Genomic DNA, 24,654 nt, shown 5'->3' on the forward strand with positions numbered 1-24,654 from the left:
TCTGTTTGTAAAGATGTTTTTTATGATGTACATCAAAAGGAGCAAGAATGTCTTTGTCAACCTAAAAAATAAAAAAAGGACATAAAAAAATAGATATTCTTTGTATCAAAACAACAATAAACAGAAATACTTCATGGTATTTTGTTAGTGTAAGTATAACATGCATGTTTGGTTAATACTGTAACAAAGTTTGAGTAAGACGCTCAAAAAGTGAGTGAAACTTTTACAGAGGTAAAAACTTGTCAAGTATAGCCCAAAGATTTGACGAATGACATTCAAATGAAGAAAACACAGTTCTGCAAAATGAAGGTCGTCTTAGGATTTATTTGTTGGTCAAAGTCTGGTTCTTCTCCTGATATTTCTTCTGATACTCTTCAAAGAGGTTGGAGTTCTTGAGAATCTTCAGAGGCTCAGAATGCTGATCGGGAGGATGACACCAGCGGTCTACAAAGAAAGAAAAAGCACCACTGTGACTGTTATCCAAGGATGAGTTTAAGAGAAAAAAAGGTTTGCTTACCTTTGTTGGACTTGATGGTTTTGACTACATCTCCTGGGCTCCGGTTGTTAATCACAGTTTCTGTCTGACCTGTGAAGTAAAGAAAACACGAGTTTGAATGGATGTCTTTTTTTTTTTTTTAAGTTTAACCCAACTATTTCAATAAAACACAATATAACATTTTCCCTTGATTTTGTGTCCATGAAGATCCTTTACTCAGAAATGCAGTGGACCTGGACCACCCACGGCTCTTTTACTGCCACTTGCACTTGATGTGCGGTTGTTGAAGAACTCAAGTCTAAATGTATAACATTAACCTGGTTTCTACATTTTCATAGTTTTTCATCCAAAAACCTGGTCTCTGGTTTATGTGACAGTTGAGAAATCATCTATCTGTCCATCCATCTTCTTTCGGGTTGATGGTGTAGCTGGAGCCTATCTCAACTACTGTCCCGGGAGGACTAGACAAGTCATAGCACGCACTCATATTCACACCTAGAGACAATTCTTTAAAAGTTACCACGCAGGTTTTAGGGAGTGGGAGGAAGCTGGAGTTCCCAGAGAAAAAACCCACAGCTGCCCAAGGCGAACATGCAAACTTCACACAGAAAGAACCCAGCCGGGATTCAAACCACTGCCTTCTCGCTGTGAGACAAGAGTGCCAACCACTGCACCACTGTCCAGCGCTATTAGATAATCGGATTACTCAAAAGGTACCTGTGACCTGGTAACTGAAGCACAGGAACATGGAGACTCATTGAATACAAGTTACAAACATTCTTCTGTTGAGAATGACAAAGATTTAACTGATTTCCTTTTTGAAGTGCATTTTAATTATTTAATCTTCCAGGATTTGTGTGATTGCTTCATTCTTCTCCCAAAAATCATCTTTAAAATCCAACTATGTTTTCGATGGTTCACCTGAAACTCCATTGCTGCTTTCCGTCCCGACGTTGACCCCTTCCTTGAAGCTGAAGGTACTGGGCAACATGCTGAACTTCAAGATGATGTTGTCCTGGAGTGGCACTTCATGATCTGTGTTCCTTTGATCCATAGGAGCAGTTTGTTCAAGAGAGACGCTGTATTTTCTCCTCTTAGCCTCTTTAACCCCAACGGCGCTGGGGAGGGATTTTGTCCTTTTCCGTCTCAGAGAGACCATTTTCTTTCCATCAGAGTCTGTCATTTCAGAGCAATTCTGCTGTTTCTTCTTCTTCTTCTTCTTTGTTTTGTTTCTGTAACAACTTGGAAAGCTTTTACTCCATTTTTCATAAATTAATTGCTTGACTGAGGGTTTCCTGCTGTAGGCTGCTTCCTCAGGGTTCTTCCTGGAAGATTTAACATTTACAGAAACAACTTGTGGAGGTTGCTGTGCTCCAGCAGACCCCAGTGTTGGTGAGGAAAGATGGCTCATTTTAAATGCAGGTGAACCACATTTCTCCTGGTTAGTAGAGCCAAATAATACTAGTTTCACAGATTTATTTTCTGAGGTTGAATCTTGAACTTCCTTTAAGGGTGGTAAAAGGGTACAGAGGCTTCTTTGTTTCATTTCAGATGTTACATTTCTATAACGGGATCCAATTAATTTCTTGGAGTTTGTTTTAAGACTAATGTCAGCCGGATTCTTAATTTCTACACGTGTCTCATCATCAGATTTAGAAGACGTTTGTTCATCTTTGTCCTCCTCTTCTGGTGTTTGGAGGGGAACTGAGGCCGCAGGACTACTGAGCTTCAGAGGTTCCGCATGTTTGGTACAATCGTCAGAAGAGTTTGACGGTGAGATTTGCGAGGAAGTGGTCTCCTCTGTTGAAAATTCTTCTTGAGGTTCAGATAATCCAATGACCAAGTTAGGGATCTCCTCGAAAGAGTCAGAGGGTTCATTGTCTTCTGGGCCGCTTGTCATATCAACGTCTGACGGATGGTCAACCGTCATGCTGGGCTCGGTGATTGGCTCTTCAATAATGGGAGAGTCAAGAGTGTCATCGTCTGTCAGAACAATAATTTGGCACAACTGAGTGGGAAGGTCTTCATCACTTCTTTCACAATCATCTTCCACAACAATTTCCTGTATCTCTGGGTCAGAATCGGGGCCCTTGTCTGTACTTTCTTCATCTGTACTTTTACACTCTTCCTGTTTTTCCTTGCATAGACATTTCACAGTCGGAGTGTTTAATGCCAAATTCCTTTCCATAAACGTTCCAAGGCAGCAAATCAGGTCAATTGGATCAACTGACAGGTTTTCTGCATCTGATCCTGTAGATGTGGCTTCTGTGGGAGGGTTGGTCTTCTTCTGGTCAATCTCAGCAATCTCTTTCTGACCACCTGTACTGTGATTGTCTTTTTGAACTTCCTCATAAAAAGCCTTTGCTTCTTCTGGAGTCAAAACTTCAATTTTAAATAAGTAATTTGGGTCAGTGGAATCTTCTTCCGCTGAATCTGGTGCTGTTGGAGTCACAGGGGACTGGACATTAGATGTTTGGTCTTTCCCAACTTCAGAGACTGACAGGACTCTTTCTGGAACTTCATTTATAGTTGGTTTGCAAAGGTTGTACTGATTTTTCTCATCTTTCTGGCTGTCGCTCTCATCCACGTAAAAATGACGCCTCAAAGGCCAAGGAAAGCCAAATTCCTTGTCTATGTCATCAAGCTTCTCGTTGACATTTAGCCAGAGCGATTTGTAAGGCTGTTCCGAATACATCCCATCACCAAGGACGTGATAATGTTTAAGCTGCTCTTTAAACCCATCCTTTACTTGTGACAGCACCACAGTGTCCGGAGTGACGTGCTGATCACAGAAATGTTTAACATCTGGAAGAAAATTTTTTTTCCAACTGCCATTATTGACATTTTGGTGGACGATCTCCTCATACATATGTTGAAGTTTGACTTGTAGACCACTCGGGGAATCTGCCGGTATCACCTGCGACTTCTCTGTTTCTTGTATGAAATCCTTTAAGGCTGCGGCGGTCCAAGTGGTTGTTGGGAGAGAAGAAAGACCAGCACCAGGCGCTAGTGAAGGCGATGCCTTTGCCTTTTTTCTCCCCAGGTGTTCTTTGGATAAACACTGAGGACTTTTTCTGTTCCTCACTTCTGATTCTTGCACCGATTGTCGTCGTTTCGATCCTGAATTTACTCTTCCAGTATTTGTGTTTGGCACCACTTTGTTGGACCGTTTTGTGGTTGGATGTTCTATGTCAGAACCAACATCAAGGGTTTTGGTACCGTTTTCAACCCCAGTGGGTAAAACACATCCTTTCTGTGGGTTGATCAAAGGGTCCCTGCTTGTAGTGTTTGTGGAGATGTTCGCTTTCTCCTGTGATAATGGTTGGACAACAGCAACTGCTCTTGAGGGCAGCTTTTGTGAAAGTGTTGCAGGTAATTCTTCAAGCCAGCGCTTAATCTGTGTTATGACCTCGTTTTTTGAATTTGTTTGTGATGACCTACTAACCAGTGTCTGAACCGCTTGAGATCCCTTACTTAAAGATGTAACTGGGTTTCTTTCTGGGACTATATTATTATTGGGAGGTGAACCATGGACCAACTGACCCCCTCCACTCCCGGCTATTGCTGATCCAACGCTGGCTTTATTTGGAAAAGATGGTTGTGGGGGCAGAAACAACACAGTGCCAGGACTGACACTTTGAGGCATTTTAGGCTGGAGAGGTGGGAGTTGGGCCACATTCCCATTACAGTTTTTATTCAAAACTGTAGCTGGAGACTGTACTATCTGATTGGACAAATGGTTGAATCTATAAGGAGGAGGGGGAGGACGATAATAATTGAGGTTGCTGGAGACAGTTTCCGAATTGTCTTGCATGGCACTTAATTGACCACTATGCAGATTTGTTTGGAGATTTCTGTTGGGAAGATACAAGAGTTGTGTATAAACTGGTGAGATGGTCATGCAGCTGTTTGCTGCAGACTGATGTGTTAGTATCCCAACATTTGCTGGGTACCTTGTAGAGTATCCCTGTGTGCTGTTTGGGCTGGAATTCTGCCCATAATCACTCTGTTGGTAGAATGAGCTTTCTGTCGAGGATGTTTTGGGATGAAGAGAGTCTAAGGCAGACGTGGGTCCCGCCACGCCGCTGTTTGAACTCTGGTAGCAACCTTGCTGAGGACCACTGTGTTGGGAGTACGAAGAAGCGTTGTATTGCTGCCACTCGACTGATACGTGCTGCGAGGGGGTTGTGTTTTTGCTGATTGTGCTGGAAGGGCTCTGACTGGCTAAAGTCTGATTGTCATTTTGCAAAGGTTTTTCACGTAACAAAGAAACCAATAAGGGAGATGCGTCTTTTTTTTTAGCATATTGGACTGAAGGAGTGACTCCAGCACTGTTCTGATTTGTCGTCTGTCTGCAAAGATGGGCTTGACTGTGCACCACGCTAAAACTTTGGAGCGGCTGGACTCTGGAGTTGGGGCCGTTGTACTCATTAATGACATTTGTGTTCCAGGTCTGCTGGGTTTGTGAGACATCTTGCATAAGCTGGGAACCACCCTGCTGGACCTGGGAGGAAGTCCAGACCGGAATTTGTTGTAGGGTACAATACTGCATGGTTGTCCTCCGTTAGGCTCCAAGTGTGGATCCAACAATATTCCTGCAACACAGAAATAAATTAAATGGTAATTGTATAATCTCTAGTATTTTACACCGTGGTTTGCGTAAATATTTCATTCTGGCTGGGCACTGATTGTATATTGAAGAGTGATAAAATACAGTGATGATGCGCACCGAAAAGCAGTTTTGATGACATACCCAAAACGTTCTCCATCATTTCGCTGGCCTAAACGCCAGTTGGTAACCGGAGCAATAGTAACTTGGATCATAGGTAGACAAAAGAAACTAACTTTTGCGTCATCGTCTGGACAAAAACGAGCAGTAATAGATGAACTTTCCCTTTGAAATGATGCTTTGGATCACATAACATGATGTTAGCATATGCATTTATGTATCTGTGCAAGCTTGGTAGCCGTTACCATGACAACCCGTTGCACTGCATGTCAAATAGACCGTTTTTAACGAAAAATAATTTATGTAATGTATGTAATGTATGCAAGTACTGAAGAGGGATGTATGCTTGCTGTTTTAATCTTTTATTGCATTGAAGTGTAAATGTCCAAACTTACATGAATACCTGTTTTTATTTGTTTGTCTGGGCTGGCTTCCCATTAGTCCCGCTTTCAGTGTGTACTACACCCACTCTTCCATTTACTCGTGACCTGTGACAAAAGTTCACTGCTTTGACATTTCTTTAGACCCTAACCCGTCCGTGCAAAGCCATGCAGTCATTCCCACGAAGGAGGAAGTTATTAACCTTTGCTCGCAGCATCTGCAATCTGCATCTGCTACGACCATTGCAGATTTATCATGGACAGATGGGAAAACATTTGACTGGAAGGAGAACAGAGGATGCACACTCCAAATATGGACTGGAAAAATACAAGGAATTCTACCAACATCTAGAGGGGGACGGACGCAGGATAAAGAGTACATTTAGAAAACATATTACTGAAAACATTGACAGTATAGGACCGGCAGAGAAATCTTATTTTAAATGGATTTTGTCTTGGTTGGGTAGTTAAAAGATCGAGGCAGCTTAAAAGTTCCCTGAATCAGACTCAGACACCCAAGACTCAGAATGGAGAACAACATCTATGTGCATGCAAACCTCTAACACAGGAAATCTTACAGATCCACACTGCAAAGTACCATTTCTCTCTTTGAACAAGTGTTTTTTGCATTTACGACCAGGAGAAATCAGCGCCAAAATGTTTGTGTTTAGTAGATTCAGGGTTTAGTCTTCTAGGTCTCAGCATCACATATTGAAACACTGATATCAGGTACAGAGCAGCCCCAACAATGGCCTCACACACACAGATAGTATATACAATCGCCTCTTGAGCTGTCCCAAACTAAAGATGTGTAACCATGTAAAGAAAGTCTAGTGCTTACGCTTAAATCCTGCAGTTGGTTTCCATGGACTTTGTGTAGTTATTTGGGGTTTGTATCGGCAAGAGTCTACCTGAAAACTAACTGAATATTAATATGCCTTTCACTGTAATAAAATGGTAACATTTGTTTTATTTAATGGTCACTGAAATATATTTTGTTGTGGAAGACAAAGTTGACTGTTCCCTTTATATATCTTAAGTTACCAAAATAAAAGCACTATGAATTTGCTTGGGTAAAAGCAACTTATACGTGGATATAGTTGCAGTGCTTAACATTGTATAAGAAAAATGTATGGAATGATTGTGCCTTAACCAATAACATCTCCAAATAAACTATCAAATTGATTTTTTCCTACACCCCTAGTAGTTATCATTTGCTCACACGCTGTTATCCCCCTAATATTGATTGTGTCTCAGTTCTGTCTTTCAATGAGAAAACACTGATGTACAAAGTGCTGATTATACGAGATCTGATGTTCCTGTTCTGTTCCTGATTGAATGACCCACTTTCATGTAATCAACCCCTGTGTGCCGTGACACACGGCTTCTCCTTCTGCAGAACTAACAGAGATGCTCGCTCTTCTCTTTGTTAAGAAATAGTCAAAAACCCAACAGGTTCACCTGCTTCAAACTAACAAACTGTTAGATAAATTGATCTAGGCAATAAAGAAACGCACAGTAAGAAACCACAACAACAAGGAAGATTCTTGTGCACAAGGAAGAAAACACGAGTGTGACGGAAGTCTCCATCACCCTCCTTTCTCAAAAAGAATCTAGGAAGGAGGTTACAACTGACAAACAGAGAGACATAAGGTGAAAAGTTCATTAGGGATGTCGTATAATGATTTTTGTGGGAATGTTTTCAAACAGCATTCTTTCCTTATCTGCTAAGGACAGTGTGTTGTTAACCCCCTCATCCTAGTTGGGGGTAAAGGGGGGGGTGATAAAACACAGGTGAACTGTTACTAAAGAGGTAAAAAGGTCAAATGTAAACTACAACATTTAAACAACAATGAATATAAAAATGTATTTTACACAAACAACAAATCCTATCATTTAATGCTAAAATGTCGATTTACAACTTCGAAGCTGTGGTTACTTTGGAATAGATCAATTCTAAAAATGTCAAATCTGGTGTTCGGCTGTGGTGAGGTAAATGCACGGTCTGTGTAATAATTGACCCAGAATGTGACAATAATTGACCCAGAATGTGACTTCTGCTCCAAGGGGTCTGTTTATTTAAGAGTACAAGCAAAGATCTCAGCATCTCACAAACAGAAGAACCCAGGCAAAGATGGAAGCCCTTGATCGTCACCAGACATGTTCTGGCAGCCCCTATTCAGACACTGGCAACACATTTCTACTCTTGGGACTTCCTCTGCTCCACCCATAACAACCGTGATGGTTCACTCTTAGGCAGGGGTGGGTAAACTTTTGGGCTCGTGAGCCACAAAGGCTTCTAAACTTTGACAAAAAGGCCGGACCAGGAGCAGATGCATGGAGTGTTTTGGTAATTCACCTCATTAGAGAAAGAATTCAAATGGAATCTGGATGGAATAGTGTTTTACTTTGGATTGAAAACTAACAGAACATTTTAGAGTTTTTATTTTACAATTTGTGGATTTTGTTCCCATTTTAGAGCCAATTGCAGTGATGGGTTGTTGTCCCTCCAGATAAAACGTTGAAAAAGGCTGCATTCATGCAGTGTTGGAACGACCGGAACAGTCATGAAGTGCTTTGAGATACTGGTCCTCCGGCACATCAATGACCACCTCCCCCAAGACCTCGACCCCCACCAGTTTGCATACCGCACAAACCGGTCTACAGAGGATGCCATGGCCTTAGCCCTGCATGCTGCTGAGCCACCTGGAGGAGCAGCAGAGCTACGTCCGGAGGCTCTGTGGGGGCTATAGCTCTGCCTTCAACACAATCATCCCGGACATACTGATCGGGAAACTGGACACTATAGGCCTGCCCCCCCTCACATGTGCCTGGATAAAGGACTTCCTCACTTCAGAGGCCCCCACCTCTCCCCCACACACACACTGAGCACTGGCGCCCCACAGGGCTGTGTGCTGAGCCCCCTCCTGTACTGCCTCTACACCCATGACTGCAGTCTGCAGCACCACAGCAACCTCATCGTGAAGTTTGCTGATGACACCACAGTCGTCGGACTCATCTCAAAGGGAGAAGAGGCGGCCTACAGGGAGGGGGTCCTGAAGCTGGCAGCTTGGTGTTCAGACAACTTAGCTCTGAACACCCAGAAAAGCAAGGAAATCATGGTGGACTTCAGAAGGCACAGCACCGACCCAGCTCCCCTCTACATCAATGGAGAGCGTGTGGAGAGGGTCCACACCTTCTGGTTTCTGGGAGTGGTATTCTCCAACGACATCTCCTGGACAGAAAACATCACAGAGGTCATCAAGAAGGCCCAGCAGAGACTCCACTTTGTGTGGGTCCTCAGGAAGAACAATCTGGACCCCAGCCTGCTGACAACCTCCTACCGTACGTCCATTGAAAGCCTTCTGACGTACTGCATTACAGTGTGGTACGGCAGCTGCACCATGGCGGACAGGGAGAGACTGCAGAGGGTAGACAAAGCAGCTCAGAGGATCATCGGCTCCCCCCTCCCCTCCCTGTTGGACATCTACTCCTCTTGCTGTCTTAGCAGAGCTGGGAAGATCATAAAAGACAGTTTCCACCCTGGATGTAGACTGTTTGACCTGCTGCCCTCAGGTAGACGCTACAGGTGCATCAGATGAAGGACAAACCCCCTTAAAAACAGTTTTTCCCCAAAGCCATAACCATCCTGAACTCAAACATGCACTGTCCCTGACAGCTCCTGAGATGGATACTGAAGGATGTTCTGTGGCTGACCCCCAAAAGGAATGCTTATGTAAACTTTCATCCTGTTCTACATGGAAGAACATGTTTACGGTGATTCTAGGGCTGTCCTGTAAAAGGAGTGTTTTGTAGAGAATATCCTGACATGTTTATGGTCTTTTGTAATCACCTGTAGACAGGATTACTTAATTGAGTAAGACCAGCTGTTCATAATAAGGGGAAAACATATCATGTCCCGTGAATAAATCTACAGTATAGGATGAGTTTACTGCAGATGAGCCTGTGAGAAGACACATTTATTCTAGCAAGCAGTCTGTGAGTCATTTGTTTCTGCTTAGTGCCTACCTCCCTCGAACCTAAAAATTTCATAAAACAGCTCCACACACACACACGCACACACACACACACACACACACACAACCTACTCAGCAAAAAAAAATTAATAGTACATTTTTGTACTCTTGCAAATTAAACATTACATTTTTATGAAATTATTTTATTACTTTTGTGAAATTATTTTTCTCATGCATGTCTGCACTGAACGGTGAGCGGCTCTCATTTCACTGTATGCACATGTGTATAGTGACAATAAAGGCATTCTATTCTATTCTATTCTATTCCAATACCTGTCCGACTGGGAAAACCAACATGGAAGAACAAACATTGGAACACCTCCATGAATGCAGAATAACGTTCTGCTCATAGACAAAGGTCCATTTATTTTTAGAGCATCTTCTCTGGGGAGACACCAGAGACATGTAGTTAGTTAGTCTTTAGTTTTATTAGTGTGTGATGTTTCCGTCCTTTTAACTTTGAAAAAGCTTCTTTAAGTTGCATATGTGAGAAGGTTTGATGACTGCAGCTCCAAGATCACAAAGACTTTGATCTTCTAAGGCCATTTGGAAGACTGGGCTGTAGGTCTGATATGGACCATAAATTAATCATCTCTGGGACTGATTCAATGTGTGGGAACCTCTTCAGGCGCCTGCTCTCCTGTGGAGAACAAAGCTTTAGGACCTATTGCCTGCTGGGAAGTTCCTGCCGCCTATGGTGGACCACATGGGGATTCATGACCAGATGCTGTGATTCCAAGAATGGACTGAAGGAAGTAGGCCAATCCGGGCGACCAGAGGCGGAGATTCGGCCGCCATCATGCTTCCGGGGGAGGAGATTCTGACCTCATGTTTAAAATCTGCACTCAAGGAATATCTTTTGTTCCCAGGCAGCCCCATGTTATATATTTTTTTTTATACACTGTATTTTATCCCACGAAGGGAAATTCTTTCTCCGCATTTGACCCATCCCCTTGGGGAGCGGTGAGCTGTAGCTGAAACTGCGCTCGGGAGGCAGTAGCGTTAAGGGTCTTGCCTAAGGACCCTCACTGGGTGATGTTAACTGCTGATATTGATATGACCATTGATATGGTAATAGCCCCCAGTACCATTGCTCATTCCCCTCCGGGAATCGAACCCTGGTTTCCTGCATGGTAGCTTCCCACCTTACCAACCGAGCTACCCAGCCATTACGTTTTGCAGGCTTTGGATTTGGAAAGAACAGATGATCTGTTTTACTTTGTTTTTAGAGCTCTTTGTTAGGGACAATAAAACTCTTGATTTTATCCGTTCGCGTTTTCTGGTCTTCATCTCCAGGCTTTTTTGAGCATGTGTGGAAAAACTGCAAAGCGACAGATATTTTTTCCTACAGCGGTCACTGCATGGAAGACACAGACGTTTTTGAGAGATCGGGTCTATAATGGACATACGGTCCAGCATCAGTCCATGGAGTGACAAATAAAATAAAACTAGGATTCTTTTGGTATCGTCTCCGTACGTCTTTTCCTCTTGGCTTTTCCCTTGAGCAGATTACATCATCAACATGGCAAAGGCCAAAGCAGAGTTGCTGACTGAAACATCACGCCGCGGCGCCCAAAAAGACCTGCTGCTAGATCGCTGCACTGCGACTGACTCTCAAAACCCACCGCAGGGCGTTTAGACACAACTGATAGAGCTCTGGTTCTGTTGGGGCACATCACCATCGTGTCTGTACATTTTCCAAATCTTTTCTTTATTTATGATAATTGGCTGTAATAAACGGAGACACAACTGACTTGCCACTCCCTCACAGTTCAACTGCAACACAACCAGATCCAAAGCCCAGAAGACCTTTTAGAGGGCACGTCTGCAGGGACACCGGAGGAAAATGTACCGTACCCATGTTTACCTTTTCAGAGCGCCCGTGTGCTCGGCTATGCTCGTGTCATCAGGGTGCAGGCTGACCTCGTCAGCACGGCTGTCAGTAGGACATCCAGAGACTTTTGGCAGGTTTTCTGAGATAAGGGGCTCTTGTGTGACTCCCAATAGGATAGCAGTTCCAGCTGCATCAGCTATACCATAACTGCTGCCTAGAAAACGAACTGTTTCCTCTTTTTTCAGACTCTGCAGCCTATATGTTGATTCTCCCCTGTGCAGCCTAACGAAACCACTAAAAGACACAAAATAAACGTCCAACTACGGCAACAGTTACGTGTTCTTGTGGTAGAGTGTCTGCCCTGGGACTGGAAGGTCGTGAGTTAAAATCCTGTGATGCCAAAGACTATAAAATGAGACAAAGAGCCTGGTGAGTGACAAGATCAGCATTCAGCATTTCGAAATCTTCTGTAGGAAAATGCGTTGGAATGCGAGCGGGAAATTGACCCATCACATTTATAGTACCTGTATTATAAAGGAACGCCATAAGCAAAGCCTGTCGACACTCGGATCAAACCCCCCCATCCCCAAATTCACTGCAAACTACGATGTTGCAGTTCCACAACCAGAGGCGGGTCCAAAAGGGCTCAATTTTTCTACGGCTTCAAATGATTAATACCTTCTGGATTTCTTTACATGACAACTGTGTGTGTGAGGTGTGTGTGTGGGGGGGGTTAGGAGAGTTTATGTGGGCGGATACATGGGTGGAGCCAGCAGAGGGACAAACTTTCCAGTTAGATCCAGTCCTATCCCACTTCAGGCTCCGTGTTTGCAGAGCAGAATCTACCGGTGGTCCATCGAGTCTCTGGTTGAGTCTTAGTTCGCACCCTAACCCCTAACTACTAAAAACATAGTGCAGCTTTAGGTAGTGCCCTGAATTTTATAAGCGAGTCAGACGTCATGCTCACTACTTTTGTCTTCTTTTTTTTTTAAACAGCAGATATGATGTCATCGAATTCACAAAGATAATTTATTTATAATATAATATTATTTATTTAAAAAATACATTTTTTGGTCAAAAAAATGTTCAGACGCAATGCATTGTGGTCTATATTTGCCGATCTAGTGAGCATCGATGCACTCTGGGTTTTTGCAGACTTCTGGGAAATTTCTAGGACACTAGTTTTTGGATTTGTAGGGTATGTCTGGCCAACCCTAACCCCTATAAAATGCACTGTGTAGTGCGTTCGCCATTTTGTAGTGGCGTCCGAATCTACAATTCTGAAATTCCCAGAATTCCTTGTGAAAAAAACAGTGTGCATCGATGCTCACTAGATCGGAGGAAAAAAGTCTTTTAAACATATTTTTTTAAATAAATCATTAAAACTGACATTAAACCGATTTTTACTTAATGAAATCGATGACGTCATATCCGCAGTTTAAAAAATAAAAGTGTGATCATGGCGTCTGAATTGCTGTTAAACTTCAGGGCTCTACATACTAGTGTTTTAGGCGGGAATCCGGACAACATCCGTCTCTCCGTCACCATATGAAGTTCATCACGTCATTATAGAAACCCTCATATGTGACGCCAAACACGCCGTCATTTCTTCTTTTTCTGACACTGGTTTTGTTCTTTTCCTGCAATTTATTCACATTTCAATTCCCCCTGAGACATTCACTCTCTTGTATTATATTGTCAATAAGTCTGAAAGGTATTCAGTGACTAATCACTAAATAAATCTCTGCAGCTCCTTCTGCAGAGGAGTCTCCTCTTACTGATTGACTGAACACACCTGATCCAGGTGATCAGCAGTGGTACCGGTGGATCTGGACCACCAGGTTTATTGCTTTCCGCACTAAAGACTTTCGGAACCACTTTTTCCTCTAACCCGACAGAAACACTCGTCCTGTCTGTCTCTCTCTCGCGCGCGCGCTCACGTTAGCTGGCTCGCGTCTATGTTTTTGTCGGCTCGCCCCGCCTACCACACCCGCGTGCGTCCAACACAAACTGCCCAAACTTCCCTGCAGAACAGAGGAACATTTTTTCCTGATCCCAGTCAGAAATGAATCTTTTTTTACCCCAAATCTCTGCAGTCAGACGCTTTCAAACCGGGTTTCCGGTCGGACATATTTTGAGGTCACACTTGTATCGACATGAGAAAGTTTGGCTATCAGCCGTTGATGAAGTTTTGCAGCGGAACCGGTCGGAAACAAACTCACGCGTCGCAGTTGAAGTCCAATTCCCGCTGTTTAAATCCCGCCCGATTAGTCCATCCAGGCTCGGTTCGGCCCACTTGGGCTCCAAATCTTATCCGGTCCGGTGGGAGCGGGACCGTCGCTCCTATCAGGATAACTCTGCCTCTGCCTGCAGCGTTAAGCCTGCGCGGGGAGTCCCCCTCACGAAGCCCCGCCCACTGCAGGCGAGCTCCACCCCCCCGCGGACGTCCGGCCTCACAGCTGCAGCTGCAGCCACTGTGGTATACTGTTCAATAAAGTTGGAAAGGAAAAAGGAAGAAGAAAAAAAAGATTAAATTACTTTTCCCCCCCAGAACTAAAAACCTCCAAAGTCACATTTCCACGTTATTACACTGTTGAAGTCCAAATTGACTTCTGGTTCTGGTTTGGAGTCAGAAGGATCCTATAGTTGAAGGTTATAATAATAAGACTTCACACCCTGAAACTCTGGTTCGCCTTTGCAAAGGGAGAATTCCAGCACAGCTGCTCACATCTGCTCCTCACACAGACTGTGCTGAAACTCTGCCTTCCCCTTTTCACACATGATGTATGCATCCTGCTCATTCAGAAACATGATGGATGCAATGCATACGTTCACACTGCAGGGCTTAATGCTCAATTCGGATTTTTTGAAAAAATCTGATTTGTTTGCTAGACCGTTCACATTTCCAAGTAAATCCGAACTTTTGTGATCTCCAGTGTGACCGTGACACGACCCAAACGAGACCCGCATGCGCAGAAGCCAGAAGGATACTCAACGGTGAACGACGTCACTTGTTTGCGGAGCAGATGTCAACAACAGTGTTGTCAAAAGCGGAGCTCTTTTTGTAATATTAAATTTATTTTCACGAAGGAGCAGCACAATTACAATCTTCTCATTTTAAGAAGGCAATGGAGTCGGGATCGTCTGTACCCACTGTTGTGGAATAGAAATGTGTATGTGTTGGGGCCGCGCGCCCGCGTGTGTGTGTGCAAGCGCGTGCCGCGATAGAGAATAGGGGGGGGGGGGGGCAGTGTGGGCGCGCATTCATGTTGTGTGTTACTGAGGACGGTAATAGAAGAAGGTTTCCCCCAGATTAAATGCTATGGACTCTTTATTAACCCGTTCTGGAGAATCTAAGGATCAGAACAGGGAGGAGGAGGAGGATCGCCTCGGGTCCCCCGCGCTTCTGAGCACGGTGACGGTCGGAAAGGGGAGAAAGAAAAAAAAAGTTATCGCAGGAAAGGTTCAACACCACGCTCTGCCATATCTGGAATTTTTTTCAAAAACCGCCCAGTTGCGATCAGAGCCCTGGAGTTTGGCCTGAAAAGAGCGATCAGCCCAAATATTAATCAAATCCGTGACCTGCTTCCCTTCCACTGACTGGTCTCAGCAGCATCGTCCACCATGGTTGTTGTTTACGTTCTTGTTCCCGCCTACTTCAACGCAAAATGATGACGTTTGTTGCGTGTCGATGACGTACGGTTCGGAATCAAGTCGCCTGGCCGGTCAGACGGCGGTCGCAATTGAAAAGAACGGCTACAATTCGGATTCAGGACGGCAAACCCACGGGGCCTGGGTCGCAATTGAAAAGATCGGATCTGTGTCATTCAGACTGTCATGAAAAGATCGGAATTGGGCCGCTTAGGGGCAAAAAATTCGGAATTGGGTCGTTTCAGCCTGCAGTGTGAACGTAGCTTAACCTCCTGCTCATTCAAAGCCTCCAGGTTCACATTCCTCTTTGGACCTTTGTCTAAAGCGCTCACATCCTTCACTTGTAATCACAGGATTTCACACACATGTCTCATGTTTGCTTGACCAACATATAAAACATTAATATACTTTTTATTATAATTCCCATAACACACAACAGAATTCCACAACATTTGATGGATTTTAAAGAACTAAAAATGGTTATTTGTTGAATTTCCTGCATTAGGAGGCCATGTTTACTGAAATCAAAAGCGATTCCATTCAAAAACATCTTAACAGGTCAAGTTACCTTTGAACAGAGGACCTTTTATTTTGAGACAGCTTCACAATTCATGCATCCATCAAAGGAGGAGGATCCCACACCCTGACGTTGGTGGGACTCCAGAGAAAGCAGCAGCTTCAAATCTCTGCCTGCAGCTTTGTGATGGTATTTCAGCAGCTGCCCTCTTAACCGGATGGCTTTGTCTTCCTCATTTGGTCTTTACCTGCCCCAAGTGTGATCTGCATCAGCCACAGTTTTCTGACGATGCTCACGCTTAGGTTTTCCTGAAGGGGTTCACGCCTCGTCCAAGGCAGTGAACCATTTCAGGTTTTTCAGCAGAGATCTGGGACACAAAATCCTCCATGAGTTTAATTGAAAAACAAGGATTTTTTTTTGTAACTTTTTCACACTTAGATTGCATTTGCAGAATAATTTTGAATGTTCTGTAGAGTGGAAGATACAACCAACCCTGGAGCTCTGGCTCCACTCACAAAGATCAAAAACTATTTTCTTCAACAGTCTCAGGAAAAATGAACATAAACTCTTACATTGAACTAATTTGACATGTAGAACAATGCACACTCAGTGACCTTTGACCCTTATAATAGTGTTTAAATAATGTAGAGTATTGTTTAAAGGGCCTAAATCCTGTAAATCCTAAATCCTGCACTATATAGTGCGTTCAACATTCTATAGTACTGTCTGAATATACAATTCCAAAATCCAGGGCCCTAGAAATTTCCCAGAAGTCTCTGCGAAAACCAGTGTTCATCGATGCTCACTATATCAGTGAATATAGACAACTATGCATTTCGTCTGAACAATTTAAATGTATTTTTTGATAATTTTTCAACGTCTGTATCTTCAGAAGACAGTGGACTCATAATCGTCACAAAACGAGATTAATTAGATTTTACCTTCATGAAATCGATGACGTCTTATTAAAAAAATAAAGAAAAAGTAGTGAGCATGGTGTCCAAAAGGCTTTTTAATATTCAGGGCACTACATAGTGCTGCGTTATATAGCTTTTTTAGTAGTTAGGGGTTAGGGTGGGAATTCAGACATAGCCTTAGCCTGGGGGCGGGGCTGGCACTGCACACTCTTCCTGGAAGGGGCGGTTCCTCACCCTGTGACATCACAAGCAGGTTTTTGGAGAAATACTCAGAAATGCATGGTCAGATCAAAATGAGGTTGCTTCCCATGAGGACTGAAGATCACACTTAAAGGCTCAAAGCAGTTGATTTTACATGACACAGCCCCTTTAAAAGGCTAATGAGGAATTGGAAATGTGATCAGCAGATCAGGAACTGTGCCCCCATGCACATACAAACACAGAGTTTTGCATTTCTTTTGAGCAAACCCCCCTTTCTCTCCTAGCCCCATTAGTGCTCACATGAGCTCATGTTTCCCTCCTAAAGATTCTTTACCCTAAAAAACCCTCCATCTTTACAAACATTTTGCGGTCGCTGAAGCCAGATGGGACGGTTCTCATCAGGCATCAAGCAGCTCATCTGAGGCAGACCACTCTGGTAGGGTCACAGTGGGGGGAAATGGGCAACTACCCCAGGCTGCAGTGTGCAGACCCAGGCGTGGCTCAATGTGGGCCCAGTGCGCTTCGCCCACTGTATACGATTCTTCTTCGTCACCACGGTTGCAGTATTTTTCTTTATGTTTCATGTTTCCAAATGCAATATTTCCAAAGACCAGATTCTGAAAAGTATCCTGCGAGGATTAAATTAAAGCTCGCCACGGACACTTTTTAGAATTCGAGAAATGTTATTTTGATTTTAGGATATGTACACTCCTGCTTTAAAAACATTTTTTTTTTTTTTAAAAACAGCCTTTTTTACATTTTTGCCTACAGGAACAAAAAGGCAGACTGAACAAAACTGGCTCCTTTTCCGCCTTCTGTTGAGTGAGCGGACACACCACCCTCCTCTTCTGAGGAGGCTCAGAAGATCATCGCAGAAGACTAGCGTAGAAGTGATCTGGTTTTCCATTATCCTTCTCAAATATGCGTTTACTTGGTTCTTTATATTGTAACGATCCAGCTAGTACGACACTATAGCCAAGCCACGACTGAAGTGGTTTCATTGGAGAGCTGTCCGTGTCCCACACACCGCACGCCCCCAGACAGTCTTAGAGAGGAAGAAATAGGCAGAGAAGCAAAGTCTCCTTCTCAGCATCAACGTCCATTTTGTCAAACACACAAACAGCCAAACAGCATGGAGGTCGCTTCTGTTCCCAGCCCTCTCACTCATGGTTTTCCATCCCATGACTCTTAGGGGCTGAAGGCGGGCAAACCCCCAGGTCGCTACAATATACATGAATATTATTCAATTCAATTCAATTCAATTTTATTTGTATAGCCCAAAATCACAACAACAGTTGTCTCGATGGGCTTCGAAGTAAAACATGAACTCAAAAGGATCACGAATACAAAGAGTTCAATAGGAAAATACTAAAATGAACTAACAAACTGACTAAACTATACTAACATCCCTGCCCTTAGACCCCCCTTCGCGGTAAGGAAAAACTCCTAAAAAAAACGGATTCCGGAAAAAACGAAGAAACCTCAGGGGTGCCCACATGAAGGAAGGATCCTCCCCCAGGACGGACAGGCGATTTACCAGAAATCTTAGAGAAGAATTAACTTATCTAAATCTACAACTACATATTTAAAGTCCAGCAGACGAGCTTCATCCAGCCGTGGTTGGAGCCAGGTGTAGGAGCAGGAGCAGAGACGAGGTAAACGGTCAGGTACAGAGCAGAGATGAGCCAGAGGCAGGATCCACAGCCAGGTGTAGGAACGGGAGCAAAGGTTGAGGTAGACGGTCAGGAACAGGAGCACGGATGAGCCAACTGGAATCTGGAAGCACTCCCACTCCCCAGGAGGGGAAAGAGTGACAATACATGAATCACTGCACCAAACAGAGGCATGGAGAACTAAATGATGAATAATGATCAAGAATAGAGGAGAGGAAGGGTAGAAGTAGAAGAGAAAAGAGGACAGAACCCCAGAGCACCATAGTTACCCCAGCTTCAACTTCTAGCAGCCTTTTAAAAGAAATAGTTATTAAGTTTAATTTAAACAACATTAAGTTAAATAATCTCTGAATACTAACTAGTCTGACAATAAGCCTGTCCACAGAGGAATGTTTTCAGTCTAGCTTTGAATGTAGAAACTGAGTCGGCCTCTCTTACATGAGCTGGGAGTTTATTCCATAAGACAGGGGCTTGGTGGCTAAACGCTCTACCTCCAACCGTACTTTTACTAATTCTAGGAACCACAAGCAGTCCTGCATTTAGTGAGTGAAGTGTTCTGATTGGATGGTAAGGGACTATGAGGTCCTTAATATAGGACGGGGCCATTCCATGTAAGGCCTTATAGGTTAACAGGAGGATCTTGAACTTGATTCTAGAATCAACTGGGATCCAATGGAGTGAAACTAACACAGGAGTGATGTGATCTCTTCTGCTGGTTCCTGCTAACAATCTAGCTGCTGCGTTCTGAACAAGCTGGAGACTTCTTAATGTGGCATTATGGTTTCCCCAGTGAAAGTTGCCAGCAGAAAATTAAAAACCAAAACCCAGGACTCTCCGACACAGGAAACCAAGACTGTGCTTTTAGAGAAATAGACAACCTTTATTAGAAATTATGCTAAAATTCCTATTCTAAAAAGATACCCAAAAGAGTCAACCAAACCATAAGGGCGATCATGCCCAGCCCACAAAGTCAGCTGCACCCAGCTGTGCGCTCTCTGTGGCGGCGCACTCGGCTCAATGTCACGCCCTTTGCATCCAGTGGCCGTAACCGACGCCAGTCCAAGGTGGTGGGACACTAGGTCCTGGTTGTGCTTGGGGCGATAGAAGGCCAGAATGGGGAACTCGCTCCAATAGCTGTCAATCCCGCTCCGTCACGACGCTCGCCAGTGCGTGGATGGACAGCAGTCACTGACACTCTGTATGGAGCACACACACGATCCCCAGAAATGCCGGCCATGGCACCGCTCTTGGACCACGGTGCACCGGGTTGGGCAGAGCAGGGATGAAACAAACAATGGAAACCAAAACAGCGGCACCTACAAAATAAGTGTAAATTAACACAAATAAACAAGTATAACTTAAGACACACACATACCTGCTCCCGCAGCTTAAGAGGACTCTCCACAGGATTCACATGAGCGGCCAAACACTGCCTGCGATCTACACAGTGATAATAAGAATGGTGCGGCAGCAACTTGGAGGGGAACAAAGCACAAACCTACCCGGCTATGGTTAGGGCCCTACACACAGCCAAAGGCTGCACAGCTGCTGCACCTTCCCACCTGGAAGCAGCAGGTCTCTGTCTGAAGCTTTTATCAGCCCTCTGCTAATGAAGCAGCTGGTGTGCCAGTTGATCTCAATCAAGTGGCCCTCTGCCTGCCACACCAGCCCCCCCCATTTTGTATCGGCGCCCCGACGATCACGACCGAGGCAGAAATAAAGCTGACACGTTGGCGTGTTGCTTCATATCCCCAGCATTCCGCCCACCTGCAGCTCTCGGCAAACAGTGGATGTTAGAGTGGTACCCTGCTGTAGACCGAGTCGTCCTCCGCACCACCTGCTGAACACCATCTTTACCAGAGGGACATGGAGACACCGCCTCCACCCGGGACGGACCTGCCTGTGATTTGGTGGCACCGTCTCTGCTAACTGACGGCCCGGTGCCAAATCCAACAGGTCCGCCAGGATCCTCAAGCTGCAAAAACAAGTCCTCATCTGCCGAGTCATCAGGGTCAACAAGCACTTGGGGGGGTGGAGACCTAGGCAAAAAAAATTGCCTCTGAGCCCCCAAAAATGCTTTCAAGAGAGTACGGTGAACTCTCTTGATCTTTGAAGGATCATGCTGTGGGGCGATAGTATACACCACTTGCCCAGCACCTGGAGTTTTCAAGACCTTTTAAATGGTGGAGCTCCAAAGATCTTGGATTTTCTTACGACCACGTACACTGTAATCACATAGGAGAACTAACTGACCCTCTTCCAGAGGAGCTTCCTGAACATGCTTGTCATGGTTCCGCTTCCTACAAGCAGCTGCTTCAGCTAACCGGTCTTTGGCCACATCGAATGCCACACGCAGGCGCGCTTGATGTTCTTCCACCCACTCATGGATGGTTCCCTTGACAGGTTCCTTAACCTGTCCCAACATAAAGTCAATGGGGAGCCTGGGTTGCTGACCAAACACAAAAGAGAATGGAGACTCATCAGTTGGTTGATGCGGCGTGGTATTATAACAGAACGTCACCTGTGGCAGACAGGAGTTCCAATCTCTCTTGCGTGTTACCGGCAAGGCTCTAAGGAGATTGTGCAACTTTCTGTTAAACCGCTCACATTGCCCATTACGGGCAGGGTGGTACAGGGTGGTCCTCGACTTCTCGATGCTATAGAGTCCACAGAGTTGCTGAATCAGCTGGCTCTCGAAGCTGCGCCCCTGATCAGAATGAAGCCGTGCTGGAACACCAAACTTCGAGAACCACTCTGTGACAAGCACCTGGGCAACTGTGGCTGCTTGCTGGTCTCTGGTAGGGATGGCAACCGTGTACTTGCTGAAGACATCAGTTAAAACCAACACATTCTCAACTCCGGTCCGTGAAGGCTCCAGGATGGTAAAGTCCATGGCCACCAACTCATTCGGCCTAGATGGTATAAGGTGTCCCAAGGGGGCAGAATTTGAACGGCTGTTATCCTTGGCCAACACACACACACACACACACACACACACACTCACGTAAGAGCTTATACGGGATGCTAACACGATTGTTTCGATTTTATTGTCGAAAAATTGTCAGATCCGCAATAAATGGAGGTGGTCTCCAAGGGTGCTGCTTTGTCCCTACATCTTTTGATTCCTTAAACACAGCGCAGAAGTGATCCGGTCGCACTTGCTTGCTGCAAACTGGACAGAGGAAGCTGCATGCATGCCTTTATGCAGATGTAAGTGCTGAGAGCAAAGCAAAGGCTGTCCTTGTTTTTCCGTGCATTGAAAGGGAACATCGGTGGGGCTGCAGCTCTGACCGTCCTTGACCAGCAGGAACTGTCTGTTTCTTAATCTGCTGCTTGTATGGACAGACACAGAGCCACTGTATGCCTTGATTCACACATGATATTCTGTTGGAAAATATCACTGCCTGATGCGGGGGAGAGCTGAGATTGGAAGCAAAGCACCTGTTGGTTGCAGATCCATCTGGCTCTCCCTTTGCAAAGGTTTGAAACTTTATGCAGACTCTTGTGGTATAGATCCTTTTCCCACTGCACACTAGGATTCAGGTGTCCTGAACCATCCGAACCTGGGGAAGCCACAACACTAGAAAAGAAAACACAAAAACCCACAGAAATGAGTGACACACTGGAAAAAGAAGCAAAATCTGGAACCACTTCACTTTAATTGATAATAAGAAAAGGGAATTTGGAGTCTGCAAGAAAACAATTCCATGATCTAGAACCAGATCCAGAACCAACCTGCACCTGAGAGAATCTCCTCCTGAACAGAGGAGATCATTACTGACTGAAAAAACCAGATCAGCTTCTCAAAGAGGAGACACTCAGTTTTATTCATGCCAACCTTTACTGTGTCGAAATATCTCATACAGTGGACGTGCCTTAACACGTTTATCCCCGTGGGGGTAGGGAAAGCCGTTGGTGTAGCAGGAAGCCGTCTGGGTAGTGAGAGGCCGTGGACAGAAACCATAGGACTAGGGGAAAAATTCGGATTGGGCCCAAATCCGTGTGCCATTCATTAAAGGTTCCAGTCCAGTTTCCAGCAGATCCCCTCACGTCAGCTTCCCCCTCTTGGCCTCTTTCAAGGCCCTTTCATTCATTGAATGAAAAATATATAACCCGTGAAACTGCTTCAGGATCTGAATGATTTATTCACTATCAGCAGATAATGTAAACCATGTGTGGAGCCCCACTGAAGTCTCAAAGAGCAGACACATGTGTGGGAGGGCAGGTTGCAGAAGCAGATACCAGAAACACTAGAGGTGGGAGGGGAGGCTATTTGCAGGTTGTCTTTTGAGAATTTTTTCTGTGCAGATGGTCACATATCAGCCAACGTCCTTGGGAGCCGTATAGTGGGAGATCACTGACCAAGGCGGAGTCTTCACCCTCCTTTCTGCATTTACATTTTCTTTAATACATTGTATTTATCCCCAGGCAGGGACAGAAACAGCGCTCTTTTCTTAGTGTTCCTGCTGTGAGCCCTGTTTTAATAATAAGTATTCAGGAAAAAGTAATTGAGTTCGGACATCTTTATTAGAAATATTGTTAATAAATATTTGGTTTGAATTGGAAACTCCCTGTCTAAGCCCTTTTATTTAAAATGCTCTGAACTGTATTCAAGTTTGATTTATGTTTGTAGAAGTTGAATAAAAAACAACAAAGTTCTGGTGACCTTGTTAGAGCATAAACATTTTATCTCCCAAGTTCCCACATTTCCCGTCCATACTTCTAACATTCTGGTTATGAAACATGAAATGATTATATAAAATGAGGCAAAACACATTCCAAAAAGAAAAACCTCCTTCACTGATGAGGCCATGTGGATTTTATTACTCCACGGTAGTAAAAGTGATGGTGATAGTAAACACATGTTCCTGTCTGGATTTAGGACCTATTTGAAAAGGCTAAAGGTCAGCGGCTCTCAGTGTCTGCATGTAGCCTCAGATGAGGAGAGCAGATTTTAGAAAAAGACAACCTTTTCAGCTTGTGCAGTTCAGAACTTCTCTGAGTGAAAATTTTACAAACTTGGTTCTAGGGAAAAAAAATCTCATTGGGCTAAGATGCGGACACGTCAAACGCACCAGGAAGAAAACATGGCAAGATTGTGAGAAGCATTCCCAACAAAAGACGAGGAGGAAATATCCAAACTTCAGTGTTTGAGTTGTGGTCTCCACACTCTGTGAGCAGATTCTAGTTCTAGACTTCATGAGACACCAGCAGTTCATGTTTAACCCTGGTACGACATTCAGATGTGTTCAATACTCAGTGTGTGAGTCTGCCTGTGCGGCAGCTGCTGTTGATGAAAGATTTTCCTGTTTGGTCTGCAGGAGGCTTCACAGCACTGGACACCTCTTCAGCAGATCTTGCTACTGCAGACAGATTGTGTTTCGTCTTTGCAATCTGGGAACCGTCCTTGAATTGAACACAGCGGCAAAAAATGCAAAAACAAAGATATGGAAAAGATTCAAGGATGCCAGAACCAAGGACAGAGATGCAATTTTTTTTTCCTGAAAAATTCTTCCAACTTCTTGATCCCCAGATCCCCAGATCCCTCCAGGAGGAGGATGAAGCCAGAGCCGAGGATCCCTGGTCTGAAATCGACCTCAAAGTCGGGACAGACCGAGTCTTTGGGGGAAAATATGGAGTTAAAAAATGAAAAATGTACCAACGACACACAAGCATTCATTTATTCACTGGAAAAACATGTTTTTCCAAATATGCATGTTTGTTGTTTATTTATCCACATATTTAGTCTTAACTTTTGCATTAAAGATAAACAAAATTAACAAAACAAAGAAAAACGCAGTGGTAAAAAAAATAAAAAAACGTTTCAAAGTGCATCAAAGTACGACAGAGTTTTAGGGACACCAAAAAAAAGAAAAGTAAAATTAAGAGATTTAAAGTCATAAATTTCTGAGTGAAAAACTCGTTAAATTTATTAAAGTGGAAGTGAGCATCAGAGCAGCAGGTGAACGCCGCGCAGCAGCAGAGAGACGACTAAACTCAATGGAACAGGTCAGCTGAATGTTTAGTGGTAACGTTCCAAATGTTTGGAAGCTCATTGATTTATGATTTATTAATGTTTTATTGATTGATGGGTGGTTTGCAGGATCTCTGCAGCCGTTGATGAAGACGTCGGTGTCCCTGCAGATGTCCACCTTCATCCTTTCTTCCTCCATTAAAGACCAGATTTCTACGTTTGTGTGACTCTTCCGTCTGAGGAGG

General features: G+C 44.2%; 1 protein-coding gene across 1 annotated transcript; it reads right to left on the reverse strand.

Moving 5' to 3' along the window:
• Positions 1–13,872, reverse strand: LOC101161883. The gene is made up of 4 exons (XM_020704303.2): positions 13,699–13,872; positions 1,418–5,091; positions 518–586; positions 1–444 (listed from the first exon to the last, which is right to left on the reverse strand). Exons 2-4 carry the CDS (start codon positions 5,046–5,048, stop codon positions 323–325), a joined length of 3,822 nt encoding a protein of 1,273 aa, XP_020559962.1. The 5' UTR covers positions 5,049–5,091; positions 13,699–13,872; the 3' UTR covers positions 1–322.
• Between the last annotated feature and the right edge of the window lie 10,782 nt (positions 13,873–24,654).

This window comes from Oryzias latipes, chromosome 6 (assembly GCF_002234675.1).
Source record: "Oryzias latipes chromosome 6, ASM223467v1".
Classification (NCBI taxonomy): domain Eukaryota; kingdom Metazoa; phylum Chordata; class Actinopteri; order Beloniformes; family Adrianichthyidae; genus Oryzias; species Oryzias latipes.

Bases quoted from the DNA above. Each gene is read 5' to 3' on its own strand.
- LOC101161883 (XM_020704303.2), bottom strand. From the start codon at position 5,048: ATGCAGTATTGTACCCTACAACAAATTCCGGTCTGGACTTCCTCCCAG. The intron at 587-1,417 runs GTGAACCATCGA...TTTACTTCACAG, and splicing joins AAGCAGCAATGGAGTTTCAG to GTCAGACAGAAACTGTGATT. The intron at 445-517 runs GTAAGCAAACCT...CTTTCTTTGTAG, and splicing joins AACCATCAAGTCCAACAAAG to ACCGCTGGTGTCATCCTCCC.